At 35.1% G+C, this 15,301-nt stretch overlaps 2 protein-coding genes across 2 annotated transcripts; both read right to left on the bottom strand.

The window, feature by feature from the left end:
* Nucleotides 1–200: 200 nt before the first annotated feature.
* LOC121982254 (umecyanin-like) lies at nucleotides 201–1,050 on the bottom strand. The gene is made up of 2 exons (XM_042535237.1): nucleotides 680–1,050; nucleotides 201–595 (listed from the first exon to the last, which is right to left on the bottom strand). Exons 1-2 carry the CDS (start codon nucleotides 864–866, stop codon nucleotides 357–359), a joined length of 426 nt encoding a protein of 141 aa, XP_042391171.1. The 5' UTR covers nucleotides 867–1,050; the 3' UTR covers nucleotides 201–356.
* A 134-nt stretch (nucleotides 1,051–1,184) lies between these two features.
* On the bottom strand, nucleotides 1,185–14,564 carry LOC121982253 (tRNA nucleotidyltransferase cca2-like). Its single transcript, XM_042535236.1, has 15 exons — nucleotides 13,931–14,564; nucleotides 13,471–13,601; nucleotides 12,234–12,351; nucleotides 10,798–10,850; nucleotides 10,387–10,436; nucleotides 10,195–10,293; nucleotides 8,816–8,925; nucleotides 8,391–8,518; nucleotides 7,697–7,763; nucleotides 4,937–5,020; nucleotides 3,496–3,558; nucleotides 3,225–3,369; nucleotides 1,943–2,107; nucleotides 1,735–1,832; nucleotides 1,185–1,652 (listed from the first exon to the last, which is right to left on the bottom strand). The coding sequence occupies exons 1-15, from the start codon at nucleotides 14,249–14,251 to the stop codon at nucleotides 1,539–1,541; spliced, it is 1,746 nt and encodes a 581-aa protein (XP_042391170.1). The 5' UTR covers nucleotides 14,252–14,564; the 3' UTR covers nucleotides 1,185–1,538.
* Between the last annotated feature and the right edge of the window lie 737 nt (nucleotides 14,565–15,301).

Genomic DNA, 15,301 nt, shown 5'->3' with positions numbered 1-15,301 from the left:
GCCGTGCCAACGTAAAAGAATTACGTCAGTAAAACTCAAACATCTATCTCTAATATTGGAAGGGTGAACATAGTTTGTATATACATGAGTTATTGCTCTAATAAATTTTAAAGTTAATTTTCAATCGATATAAAATATGATTAATCTATTAATAAAAATGAGTCGAGACAAGTAAATTTTATAAAAATAAACTAAAAAAATTCAATCACATGAAACCAAACACACATAAAGTAAAATATAATATTCATACTGTAAATTTTTTGCGCACACAAAAATACATTTAATAAATCACAGCACATGAATTAACAACGGCAATCAAGTGACTTTCCCTTTTCTTTTCTGTTTTCGCATCGATCTCAAGGAGGAGGAGGAGCAGCGCGCCGTGGAAGCTTCCGTCGAACGGAGACGGCGACCTTTTGGCCGAGGCGGCAGTAATTCCCGAAGCTGCACACGAAGTAATGCACGCCTTCTTCGTTTAATCTCACCGTCGCCGGACCCTCCGGGAACGACCGGAAGGGATTCTCCGCGGTGCAGTCGTCGAACTCCCGCCTGGAGACCTGGACGGCGTCGTAAAACCCCACCTCGAATCTGAACGCTGGCCGGGGAATTAAATCTTAGACAGGTTCGTTCACAGAGGACGCGGCGCGTCGAGATGGAGAGAGAGAGAGAGATGAATTACTCAAGGAATCACCGACGGAGAAGGACCGGTTCTCGGCCCAGCGGGTGTAGAAATCGTCGCTGGTGGGAATCGACCAAATGGAGTCGCCGACGAGATGAGGAACGCTGGCGGCGGCGGCGGCGAAGAGGCAGTGACCGGTGAGGAGAAGGCCCAGCGCTCGGACGATCGAGTGTGGTGTCGTCCGCATTGTGGCGATGGCTTGTGTGTTCGAGGAAGGGTTTTGGCTGGAATTCAAGGAAGAGGTTTAGGGTTTCTTTCCCTCTTAAAGCCGAATTTTCAACTGCTCGAAACTACTTGAGTAACTGCCGATCTTTTCTTAGGTATAAATGTGCATAAACTATGCTTTAAGCGAAGTGAAACATAGACGTCTAAATTATCGAAAAAAGAAACTAAAAACTCCGATTCAAAAGAATAGTATGAGAGTGTTATTCTATATTGGAAGATGGAGTGCAATAAACACTTTTTTTGAAAAGTCAGTGTATAAATTCATAAACTCACAAGGCTATTTTGATAGTGTTTAAACTTAGCTCTCAGTTTCAAGTTTATGTTACAGGTTTAGTAACTTAATTCTATTTTTATAGAAATGTGAGAGAAGACGAGCGTGGGTCATTGCTATGTACATCGCCAATGGCATCCTTCATCAATGGAACCATACTTCAATAACCTTACTACTGCTTGCTAGGAGTGTCTCACTTTCTTCAACCGAATCGAAGTAAACAAATTTCAATTTCTCCTCTTCCCTCCCCTTCTTAACAACTCGTACCTTCTAGTTGAATAAGGATTCCCTCTGAACAAAACAAATCGATACAAGTTGTCTTCGAGCTTTATTTGCAACACCGGTCTGAGCGATTGCGACAGTTCAAGTGCAGGAGGCAAGCTTTGCCCGTTTTGTCTGAGATTGCTTCATCCAATCAAGACATTCGTCGGCAGTACCTTGAGGATGGGCGAGCTGCCATTTCAGTACCCTATTTTGCTGCCAAACCGTAATTCGTTTATCAGCATTAAGACGCGACTAGGTAGTGCAATGGAGCTGCGATTGCAAGTGTGTTTCTTACCCATTCCTTCACCAGTGGGCCTCCCGTTTTAAGCTGTAGAAAATTCATGATCGCCTTTCCATCGAGCAATGGTTTGGCATCCCACACCTGATCCAAATCTGCAATGTAAGACACTTGTTATCTTTATCTTACTAAACTATAAAATCATGCGATCACGTCCTGGAAACCAAAGTATGAATTAAATGTTACCGGCAAGCATAAATCTTACCGAGTTGGCTAATAGCACTTTGAACTCTTAGAAAAATTTCCTTCGCTGTATCCAGTTCAAATTGTATGCTTGAAGCATCATCACTGGAATCAACTCTATTGTATAACAGTGTTGATGCTAGCAAAGACACGCGCCAGTAATCTTTAATTTGTCGCAGAAGAAGACCTGGAAATGTAAAAATATATGTATATCATTAAGAATCGACACAATTTTCTCAGGAATTTAAGGTCCGAAGCGACTAATAATGAATGAACAAAAGCAAATTTCAAAATACAACTTGGTGAATAGAAACATTGTTCTGGATCAACTTATAGGATGGAAATCCTAGCTACGAACAGAAAGTGGTTAATAGGTTTAAATTATAGGATCGAAAAGTAGGATCTTAAAGATATCTTTATATATATCAAGTAGCAACTTTTACTTTTACAAGGTAAATTGTAATTATAAGATGATGAAAATAATAATAGTTAGAGATAGATGATGATAATAATACCTAAACAGAAATTTTACAGTTGTACTTAAAGAGCCAAAAAGAATATTATATAATTGAAAAGTTTTAAAACGATATGGCGAGAAAAAAAATATTTGAAATAGTAAATGTTGATTGCAATTGAATGTATATATATTGTAATCATAGATGTTGGACAAGTATCCTACATGAGAACTTAAAACGGTATATGATTGGATTGTATTGGAGCAAATGTGTCCCCGCTAGATATTGGCAAGTAAATCACCATGTTCATTTTGCCCTATCATAGCGGCCCTTTGGATGGGGGAGGTAAGGCATATATGATTGGACTATAGGCCCATAAGATCCTAGTTAAATTAATTCAACTTGGGGAGTATTGATCTTATATTCTTATTGGTCAATTTGAGCTGGGGATCATACAATCCAAAGGTCTCGTGTCACAATTCGACTACAATGAAAACAAGGTGATCAAAGTTGTAAGAAACCTCTATTTCCTTTAGGATGCCCAAATGATGCATGTTTAATCCATCTAACAGAATTGCCACTCCATATTTATCAAATTAACAAATCATGCGAACTATTCAGACCATAGAAACCACCAATTAGGTTGAATAATTATTGATTTAGTAGTAAATCTGCATGCAAGGTCGACATAACTCATGGCTTTGTATATCAGATATAGTTTTTTATGCTTATACAGCTATAGCCTATGTAGATTAGTCAACTGAAATACTATAATCAGAACACACAAAAAGACATGTTTGTTTTAGATTAAAAGCAATCAGTTGGTAATACAATGCAGCATTTTCTGACCTGCCAAAATCCTTCTTTTTGAAGCCATAGGCACGTCAAGAAAGTCACCATCAAGTTCAGACTCAATAAATTCTGAATCGTTATTCGGATTCAATAGAGGAATCAAGGATAGGAATCTCTCAGATGCAAAATGTAAACTCATCACCTACAAATAGTATTATATGATGAAGAATGACGAATGGAAATAACTCATCCTATGAAAACATATACATAAATCAAAGAGAAATGGGCACATGAGAATATAGCAAGTTGGTTAGATAAGAATACTGACCATATCAGCATCACTAGCCTTCAACTTAAGGGACTCCCGAATGATGAAGTTTGTAACAGGAATCTAATAAAGAAGACATTCAGATAAAGCTAAAAGAAAGAACTTGATAGAAAAAAAGAAAGAAAAAACAGTTAGCTAACTATTGGCTTTATATAACTAACTTTTGTATAACTTAAAAGCTGTAAAGTGACACTAGAACTTCAAAAAATAAAAAAATGAACTTGTAAAAAAGTAAAACTCTACAAACTCAATTTTTCTTTGCGAGGAGGAAGTATGCCTAGAAGCCTTGATTTGTTGTTTCAGTTTCTGCAAAATCAATCTAGATATGCCCTAGGTAATCACTCTACCTATACTTATATTAAGTCTCATGTTTATATTTTACACCTTAAAAATATGTGATATAGACAATTATACACTATTTTATTCTCAATTTAGTTCTCAATACTATTCCTCAAACTGATTTAAGAATATTAGAAAATCCAACTTGTTACTTATATGGTCAAGCCTAGGACCTTTCGAAAACTTAGTGAACCAATTTGCTAGCTAATAATTGGAATTGACATGAGATATGATCTCCTTGGATTGCACTTTTGCTCAGGAACCAATTTGCTAGCTAATGATTGGAATTGACATAAGAGATATGATCTCCTTGGATTGCACTTTTGCTCAGGCAAAGGGACAATCGATCTCTGATTACAATATTAATCAATAGCAAGATATAAATCAATAACTAATTGGTAATAATTAATCATCTAACTTTTACTATTACAAACATTTACTAAATGAACAAAAAAATCAATAGTTCATTAATTAGTGTAAACATTGATAAAAATTTAGAAAACCTAACCCATCAATTAATTACTGCAAATTTGATTGTTAATCAATTAAGTTGTATAATTATATAAAAAACTAAAATTAACAGATTTTAGTTATTCTATAAGTAATGATTTGATTAACCCCACTCACACCCTGCCCACTCTACCTCCACATTCTTCCCCTGCCTAACCTAAACATTAATTAAAATTTAAATACCCATCCCAGATCCCAACCATCAAATTTAATTAAAACCATGACTAGCTACTACCACCTGTGAATCCTCTCAACCTTGCACTCCTCTTTATCTAATTGAATCATTTGGCACTCTTCTCTGAGCCTTTAGTGGCTTCATTTAGTCTGATACAAGGTACATACAGAAGGTCAAATGGTATATATGGCAAGAAACTAAGAGATTTTTAATGAGGTTGCTTAGCCTAGGTCTTGAACTGCCACTATTTCAAGTGCATTTGTAAAATTCACAGAGTTATATAGCTGTCAAATAGTTAAATTGAGATTGAAAAGCAAGTCCCAGAACAAACTATGAGTGAGTCAAACCAGAACTTAACCTTTTTTTAACTAGTAAAATCTTAGATTCATAAAATATAAGTCAGATAAACCAACTTACCTTTTTAGATTTCTTATCCATGTACACTATGTTTCTGAATGGAAAGAACAAAGCCTCATATAAGTAAAGTCTTCGCTGGTCATCCTGTCATTTTTAGGGGCATAGTTACTTGCAACAAATAAACCAGCAAATAAATAAAGACGATGTTTTTAAAAATTATTTTTTGAAAAAAAAAAAAATCTAGTGCAATTTCAGCAGATATATGATTTCACAATATAATTGCATCAAAATAAAGCAGAGCAATCTAGAGCATTCTTCTGTGCCAATTCAGACAACCTAATATTTTATCAAATCTTCTCTCATAACATAAAATATCATAGATGAACTCTGGAACCCCTTCTACTCTCTCGCTCTGGTTCTATAACTTACTCCTAAAAGGACAATATGTCACCTTCACTAGTGTAGAGTCTTCTTAATAGTTAACCAAGTGTCCATGGTTGAATCACAACCATAGCTCACAATATATCACCCATTCTGCGCATGAAAAATCAACATTCCAAAGTCAAGCCTAAATGTGTCAAACCCCTCCTTAAGGATAGCTCCATCTCAATCCCCCAAAGCTGTCCCTTCACACAAGACAAGTTTCTTCTCTGAATATCTGAAAGACTCAACTGATCCTCTGCTATCCATGCAATGCCAGGTGAGATATCTTCAATCCCATGGGTAGCAAGTAGCAAAGTTCTCTCTACTTCAGCACTAGCAAGTCTATTCTGTCTTCTCATTCCCTCAAAGTGAAGAAATTTGTGTAGAAGGCACAATAAGATTTGCCTATAATCTATATGTTCGTGTGAGCTGGCTGCGATTGGAATATGGTGTAACCGTGTGGCATTAGTGATGGGTGAGATGTTTTGCATGGATGCATGGAAATTGCAACTTGATTTTACATGCCCCTACCGGGTCCCTTTTCAATGAAGAAAAGAAATAAATTGATCCTTGGCAGAGATAGGCCTTCTCAAGCGAGGAATCTCTCTCTTTCCTAACCCATGGAGAAAGTTCATCTCCCAGAACTAAACAAAAGGTTTTGCACATAAATCAATAAAGGAGGAATATGCTCTTGTTGCAATTTAATCCGTAACTGCTACTATTGAGTCTACTGCAGGACGCCTAGAAAAGAGCTTAAACTAGCTTGGTATTACCCATCTGTTCTTTCACAAAACCAACCACAAGGATGCTTGCAAAATCCTTGCAGCAATGTTTTCTTGCCATCTTCCGCCGCAAACCTACACTTTCTACTCTTTGTAGAAGAGTAATTGTAAGAACATCTCCTAAAGTCATCGCTTTCATTGTGAGACCTTGATGCAAGAAGCTTGATTTATGGAAGAATTACTTAGTCTAAGTAAATTTCTTAGCATGGTTTCTGAGCAGTAAGGCCTTTACTATCATTATCCAATTTGACAAGCATTTACCTTTACTTTAGTGCACCTTCCTAGTTCATGACATCTACTATTAGTGTCATAAATCAGCAGCTATGAATAGGGCCATGTGCCACATGGAAGTGTAAAATTATGTGTTGAGTCATATATATATATCATACCAAAGTCCTCTTACAATAAGATCAATACAATATTATTTCCATTGAGATATTACTCAAGCAAGCCTAACCATAATAAAGGGCTATAATACCATGTTAATTTTGGAGAAATGAGATATCCCCTTCAACATGATATAGTGGCTACAAGGTACATATATGACTCAACTTGAATTCTAAGCCAACATTATCAAATGTTAAACCCACATGACTCACAATCCTAATACTCTTAACATACTTGATATACTTGAAGCAGCTGGTATATTATGTGAAATATGGCATATTGGTTAGTAATTATCTTAAGAGTTCCATAACAAGGTTATTATGAGGCAACTTCAAAGCTTATTTGGCATCTCACGGCTGTCTCAGACAAAGGTCTGTTGTATCATGATTGAGGACATTTTCAGATTACAAATTATGTTGCAACAAATTTAAGTTATTCGTTGACATATAGATGACCCACATCAACTTATTGTGTTCTGATGGAATCCAATACCATGGAAAAGCAGAATTTAGTGGCTAAATTAAGTTCAGAGGCAGAGTAGAATGAATGACACTCACCACATGTGAGCTTTTATACTTAAACAACTAATCGCCAGCCTAAATTTTGGTCCTTCTGAAATAATGAATCAATATTGTGAAAGTTAAGTTTACATGCACATTATTGTTTCATGAGAGGAAAGGTACAGAGGTAGATTGTCGATTTTACAGAGAGAAGATACAATCTGAGAATAGTACATCTTTGCTACTTCTGACAATCAAACTTGTTAACTAAGCCTTGAGGACCCTAAAATTGGATATGTTAGTAATAAGTTAGGGCTCTGTTATATCTTTTAACCAATTTGAAGGTGAGTGTTGAGGACTAATTGTAAACACAAGGAGCATTTTAAGTATAGAATTGATATAAAGGTATAGGGGGTACCTAATCTGAGGTACTGCATCAGTTCTTAGCTCTCTCTGACATACTTTTTCTACATACATACGTCACTCGCGATCTCTCGCATATGGAACTATAAGGTCATAAATCAAATTCCCAAATCTGATAAATTGTGTTAAGGATTTCAAATAAAGTGGTAAAAGAAGGAAGCAAAGCAAGTTTTTAAAAAAAAAATCATGCTCTCAAAGAGATAGATGGCTAGCTAATGAAGTTGCCTAGGTTAAATGATACAAATAAACTGCATGTCGAATGAAAAATAAAATTACTTCTGGAAAAGTAAAGATAATTAACTCACACTAAGTATCGAGCATCCAATAGACTGCAGAAGATTCCATGCTGCACCCAAATAAGAAACTGCAACGCTGCAATGTAAGAATACCAGAGAGAATTAACTTGTTTACTTGAAAAAAAAAATTATAAAGAAAAGGGTCACAATTTCTTTGAAAGTATGAGTTTTCTTGAATGATACAGTAGACAAGATAAAATAGAAATGGTGATTGTTTTGTGACCAAAATTGATGAAGGAACAAAAGGAAAACAGATTTTAGAGTTGTAGAACAACTGAATTCTTGACAAGATAAAACAGCTGCTCAAAACCTACAAATCTACTAATTGTAGGATTACAATAGCTTTTTAATCAGCCCAGATCTCCATCCCCAACTAACCCTCAGTAACAGTCCTCCAAACTTACTGAACACATTAAAGCTAAGAAAACTATGCCAAGCAAACCAAAACACTTCAAATGAAAAAAGAAGAATTCACAACAAAGACTCGACAGCCAACTTATGAAAGAGAAAACCAGAAAGCAAAATATCTTTTCAAACTATCTATCAGGCTTACTATGAACCCAGCATTTCAGATTTGGATTTTCTTACACGTTGCCATTGAGTTTGAATCTCTCAAAGGAATGCTAAATGAATGAAATATAAGTGGTTATGTTGCAAGCTTAGATGAATCCAGGAGTAATGTAAAGCATCTTTCAGCAGAGACCTATCAATTTCTTCATTTACTGCTGGATTCACGTTTGCAGGTAAAGTGAAGACAACAAAAAATAGTTGTAGGTCCACTATGTTCGTAATTGCTGTCACTGGTTGCTTGTCAGACATCATCAGATCAATCTGTGGAGAAACAAAGAAAATAAGCAGTCGAAAGGAATTCAAGGGCGAGTTGAAATCAAAGTGACTTCAAATATAATACATTGTGCAAGGATAAGCCAACATATGAAAACTGGGAATAAATACAATCTTTGCTGACCATCAAAACAATCATGAAATGGAATCAGTATCATCCAACCAAACAAAACAATGAGAAATTAGAAATTAGAAAGCAGCTAGAAATTCCAGGAAAAGTGAAATCTTGATTACTGAGGACCATCCCTGGAAATAAAGCAACCCTTAACATGATCAAAGAAATACCTCATGACCAATACGTTCTCGGCTAATTTTTTCTGCAATTGCAGCTTTCACTTCACTATCCATTGCAGCTTTCTTTAAGTCTTCATCCAATGAAAATTCAAATCTGGCCCCTGGTGTGTTGATAAGAAAGCTAACTAATGAGAAAACTTGCAACAACATCAACTATAAAATATTAATGTTTTGCATTTCATATTATATCCCAAGAATATACATCCATAGCAGTAACCTTAAATTCATCATAGCATGGAATAAGAATATTATACCTGTAAAAGACAAAGAACCAAATTGAAAATCTTGCATCATATTTCAAATTTTAAAAAAAATTGAAGTTGCAGAGAGGGGCCAGCTACTTCTGGTGTTCAATAACTATTAAATGCTACTTATTATTGGCCTGTCACTAACCTGTAACTTAGTCGCAGGTACTTGCTTTTCCAGATATGTTATACTTAACTAATCATTAGAATGCGGGTAGTCTCCAACAAGACAATTACACCTTTAGTGAGTGTAGACAGAGTTCTTCTCCATTAGAGAGCAAGGGGAAACTCAAAAAATCGCACTCAATCATGCTATGAAACATTAGACCTTGTATAGAAATGTTTCTTGATGATATTAGCTTCACATGATACTTTGTACTTTGCTAGCTATTACACATGACCTTATATTGCATTTTTACGACTAGTTCTCTACCTAACATCCTTTATTGTCTTGCCTCTAGATTTATCCGAGGCAAGCATTGAAGGTGTTGAACCAAGACATTAGATTACTCTAAAACATGCTCTGATGGGCTCTTTTGAAGATTCATTTGCAACTCAAGGGTTTGTCATTTATTATTATTTTTCTGCTTCAAATATTTGTGAATTATGTTATTTACAATTTTCTATTATTTCTAAAACATATTCATTTGTTAAAACATGTTTATTATGCTTATGTTTACATGCTAAAAAGGAATAAAAATGATGCTTAGCTTTGGAAAGTACTGTGCGAATGCATCCTATAGTGTTTTGTCAGTGTCACACAAAACGACAATTGGCACAAAGGATGCTAATAGAATCATCTTTGACAAAAATGAATTTCACCTCACACATTGGGGTCAAGAGCCATTTGGGTCGTGAAGAAATTTGCAAATGGAAAAATATACGGTTAAATTGAAAGGAAGCTAAAGTGACACACTTAGAATGTCCATTTAGTGTTATTGCTATTGTTCATGTCTATCAAAATTTCTCTTTCTATATTAGATAAATCTCTCTAATACGTTCTCTGACCAAAATTTACATATAAAAAATTAAAAAACCTTTCTAGCAAACCATGTTTGCCATCAGGAGTATAATTTTCTTAAGAAAGAGATAAAAAAAGTTGGTAGGTTCACATAAATTTGTTACCAAAACGAATTGCTCGAAGAACTCGAAGAGGATCATCAAGAAAAGTAGCCTTTGGAGGCAATGGAGTGACAACATATCCATTCCTCAGGTCTTGAACACCTGAACAAAGTATCCTATTAGTCAGGCTAGGAAAGATTTTCAAATGAACAATGAAAATTATTGCATAAATTCTAAGGAAAAAATCAGACGGACCTCTTCCAGTCAAATCTTCTACAGAGTTGGTGTTGATATTGTAGAATAAGCTGCCATAGAGAAACAAATAAACATTATAATGTAGTAGTAAAAACAAAAAAAGTAATATTTTGCACAAGTGGTACCCACTTTGTGCATGTTATTATGTTAGGAATTCTTGGAAAATCTTTTTGTATACAACTCAATTGCATAGTCAAGCTAATAATTCCAGGAACATTCTACATGGAGCTTCAGTCACAGGAGACAAGGGTGCAACATTGGTTCATTGAGTCAAAATATATAGGGATTTCTCTACGAGTTCTAAGAAAATAAGTTAAATAAAAAAGATAATGGACATTGGTATTGGAGTATTGTGATACACCACAAAACGTGTTCATATGATTAAAAGGCATGAGAAATATTTGAAAATACCTGTTTATTGTCAGATCCCTCCTAAAGGCATCTTCTCTAGCAGTACCAAATTTCTGTAAAAAATTAATAATTAAGAATGATGTAACAGTTTATCAATCATAATACCAAAATGCTTGATCATGACTTAAATTCACATGATGAATATTCTCAAAGCTTAGCTAATAATAGAAGATAGGCTTTTGGGATCAGATGGAGATGTGAATGGCCTGTTAACTCTTTAGGTTACTAGACATTCTGCCCACCTAAAAGATTGGCAATGAAATAGTTGCATTCAACCAAACCAAAAAGATTACCTATCTTCCATCATTCATTAACGCTCAACCTACCATAGTAGTTTAAAGTTTGAACCTACTATTGACACTGTTACTTCTGCATCACCTACCTTGAGGTGTCATTCTGCAGTTATATTCAATCTGAAATTAGCAGAGCTGAACATGACCATAAGGATTCTATTATTGACACCAACCTCGTGATATGAAAAAAATCAAAGTACAGTTAGATGGAATGTCTAGGCAAAAGATTGGTTGGATTGGATTTTTGTAAGAGGCATTTTGGCCAGACTCACTTTAAGATAGTTGATGAAAGAAACATTTAGTTGGATGATTGTGTTAGAAAACCAAAAGACTAATTTCATCTGAGATTGGATCCGCCATGGCTAAAACTAGCATGTAGAGGAGTAATCAGTAGACGTGTCAGCTAATGTCAAGGAGTAATCAGGTGATGTAGTTTACACCATGCTAAGAATGGGATAAAATATATGTGCCCCCACGGGAAGTTATAGGGGTGGGTGTTTCCACAGATAAGCCTAGGTCAATTCCCAACGAGTATGGAAGCCACGCAGGTTCCCCCACCCCCCCCCCCCCCAAAAAAAAAAAAAAAAAAAAAACACGCGCGCGCGCTATTGTTCCTGTGATTTACCTACTTGTATCTAGCCGAGGGGCCGGCAATACCGGGCCGCCTAGCGTGAGTGTTATCACCTTTTGCCATGGATAGCAATATCCGCCATTAATAGGTTAGGAACTTTGGAATCACTAAGAAGAGACACTATAATACAGCCTCATAAATAAATAAAAAATGAAGAAGAAAAAAGCATTGCTTTCAGTAGAAAAAAGGCAATGTAAATTTGATCTGCAAAACCAATCTGAACCATAGGGTGAAAGAAAAGTTATATTTCCAGCAGAGCATCAATACAGTAAATTTTCATAATGAATCTAACTGCCTCCAGTGAAATTATAGGGCATTTTGATATGACCCAGAACCAAAATCTTCCCATTAACAAAACAAGAGAGTCAAAACATATTTTATCATCCATCTGGACTTAAAACAGCTAAAATACTTAAGTGATTTGAATGGTGTTCTTACAATACTACAAAAAATATAGCAGGAATTAGATACTCTACAATAAAAAAAATATAGTAGGAAGGAACTAAAAGTACCATGGTAGGGATTCGGCTGTTCTCAGCGTAGGTTTCAGATCGCAAGTTAACAAAGTCAACCCAAGTATCATAAATTCTCATCCTTGCAGTTTCTAGATGTTTAGATTGATCAGGATTGCTGCATAAACATCCATTTCATCAGTATACAAACACAATGAATCATTTAAATTGAAGGAAGTATCCATCATAAAGCATCATCAAGCCATATTTTTCCTGAGGATGGCCATATGAACTTCATCCCTAAAAACTTATATCATTAATCATATTCAAATAAACTAAATTATTTTTTATCACATTGAATTGTTGACTAATATATTCTTCAGCTCTCTCGTGCCCGTTACACCTTCCACTCTAATAGATACAAATCTTCGCCCTATATAATATATTTGTCACCTTTAAATATATTCATACCATTACAACCTATTTTACCTCATTTTCTCATTTACCAGAGCTACACCTAATAGTTCTAAATAATTTTTTTTTATTTTATCTTTTCTAATAGCTTCACATATATCCACCTTGGCATTCTCATCTCTACTATATTAACTTTTCGTACATGCTCCTAACATTCCAACACTATATATAAAGTATGGCAAGCAATACCATAGTTTTATACAGTTTCCTTTTTATTCTAAGTGGGACATGATGATCACAAAAGACTCCTAACTTTTATTCTTGTTAAACAGGTAATCTTGCATCTAAACATCCCTTACAGTATTTCTTGTCCATCGATTATAACAATCCAAGTGATTATTTTCTTGTTACTAAAATTATCTATCATATGCTCAATTGTAGTTCCACTTATCTTAAAATTACAATAAGCCCTCCAACTGTTCCTTCTAATTCAAATGTAGTTAAGGACTCAACTAAACCTTTAAGTTTTAACATTGAATATTAAATAATAACACAGTTAATTAAAAATATATTAACAATCTAATAGTTAGAAAGTAATTTTATTAAAATATGATTATTTAGTAATTCTATATTAATTTGATATGACAATATTTGTTTATTGCATTATTAGCAATTGCACACATAATGATAAATAATATTCTTCTTAAGATTTTAGAAAATCCATTGTAATCTCATTTATTAAATAACTTAGTATAACTTTCTTTCTCATTTTTTTATTTCTCCAGCCAATTTCAATTCACTGATCAACTGATATTTGGATTTGACAATCGGATACAAATTTGACAACTATGCTATAATCTAAAACCAAAGAAAGAAAAAGTACCACTGGATAACACCTATTCCTTGTTGTTCTTCACCAGTTGACTGAAGAAATTCATTGACCTTCTCACAAAACTCTCGACCCAACATGTTGTCCAGAGCAATATCGATGTCATAACAATCTTTGCCTAACAACTGTTAAGTAAAACAGGGGAAAAAAATCATTTTTCAGAAAGTTTCCAAGAACCACAGACAGAGTGTAGCAAAGTACTATTAACTTTCCCAAAGATATAAAATTGTACACAGCATCAGCTCATGACTTAACATACATATTTCGTCTACTTCAGAAAACGAACACTTGAGAAGTAAAAGTCGGGATAAGAAACTAAGTGAAAATCAAACATAAGAAAAAACAAAAGATCAGTGTGGAGATATCCCAATGCATGCAAGAATTAACGTCAAAATATTCTCTTTCCCATTTTTTTAGTCATAATGCGGCGAAGAAATCATGACCCAGAACGAACCTTATCACGAACCCACCCGCCAGCGACTCGGAGCTGGGTCTCTAGATTGAAGCGGTCGACGACGTCAAGCAGCCGGCGGAAGATCTTCTCTTCCTTCTCTGTGAGATCGATCTTATCCTTCACGGCCACGGACGAGCCCATTCCGCTACCGCCTCGAGCGGTGGCGCCGCTATGGAGCAGACGGAGGCGAAGCCCTAAGGCTCTATTGGGAGAGGGCAAGAGGGGGATTTGGGAAGGCGGAGCACGGAGAGGCGGGAATCGAAAGAGGCGGCAGGCGAATAAGCGAGTGGGTTTAAGATGGAAAGCCATCGGACTTGGCATAGCCCTCGCTTCTCATATACGTAGAGCAATCTGAATCAAGTGGTTCGACCATGGTACGAGATCAGGAATCACTAAATCGATCCCGGATCGATTGGGATCGTCGGCGTCTCGGCGGGCAGAGACAGCGGAGGGGACGCGCAAGCGACGAAGAGGCAGCGCTGGCAACTTGCGGAGGGGGACTCACGAGGAGGCGTCGCCGGCGGCTGTTCTCCGAGCAATGGGTAAGAGGGGAGAGCGGCGGCGAACCTCCCGAGCGCCCGGGTGAGGGGAGAGAGTTGAAGTGACGAATGGACTTTAGGTTTTTAGGAGCTGTTAATTTATCCTTGGATAGTTTAAATAGATTTTTAAACCCTAATTAAATTGTTTTATTAAAATATATATATATATATATATATATATATATATATATATATATATATATATATATATTAAATTTTAAAATTTTTATAAAAATATTTATTTATTATATATATTTTCAATCCAGAATTATGATCAATTAATATTATTATTATTATTTTATTTTAATTTATTTTTTAAAATAATTAAATATTAAATTGATTTAGTCTTTATCAATTTCATCATCTATCAAATATTAAAATAGATTTTAAAAAAAAAATTATAGAATCGATGCGATTCCGATCGATCGGATTTTGATTCCAAATCAATTTTAAATAGAATTACAATTTTATATACTATGTTTGAGTTTTGACCCTCTATTTTGGTACAATAACCTAGGGTAGTCTAGTGGTGCCAAATGAATCAAACTTGCATGTATTATAATTTTAAAATTATTAAATCATATATTCATTTTCTATTTTATCCTTGTTTTCAAATCAATTCGATTGAAAAAATAAATCAATCGACTAATTATTTTTCCAGTCAAATCGATTTCATTCCATTTAAAAAATCTATCAATTGATTTCGATCAAAATCAACTAATAGATCTAGAAATCTCGAAATGATATAAAATTGGTTTATATATGTTCGTCTAGTTCTCCTGATTGTAAAAATGTTATCAAACATCAATTTGACTCAATATATTGAGAACGG

The sequence above is a fragment of the Zingiber officinale genome, chromosome 5A (genome assembly GCF_018446385.1).
Source record: "Zingiber officinale cultivar Zhangliang chromosome 5A, Zo_v1.1, whole genome shotgun sequence".
NCBI classification, from domain to species: domain Eukaryota; kingdom Viridiplantae; phylum Streptophyta; class Magnoliopsida; order Zingiberales; family Zingiberaceae; genus Zingiber; species Zingiber officinale.
The sequence above is the reverse complement of the archived record's forward strand: the minus strand, read 5'-3'. Positions and strand labels throughout refer to the sequence as shown.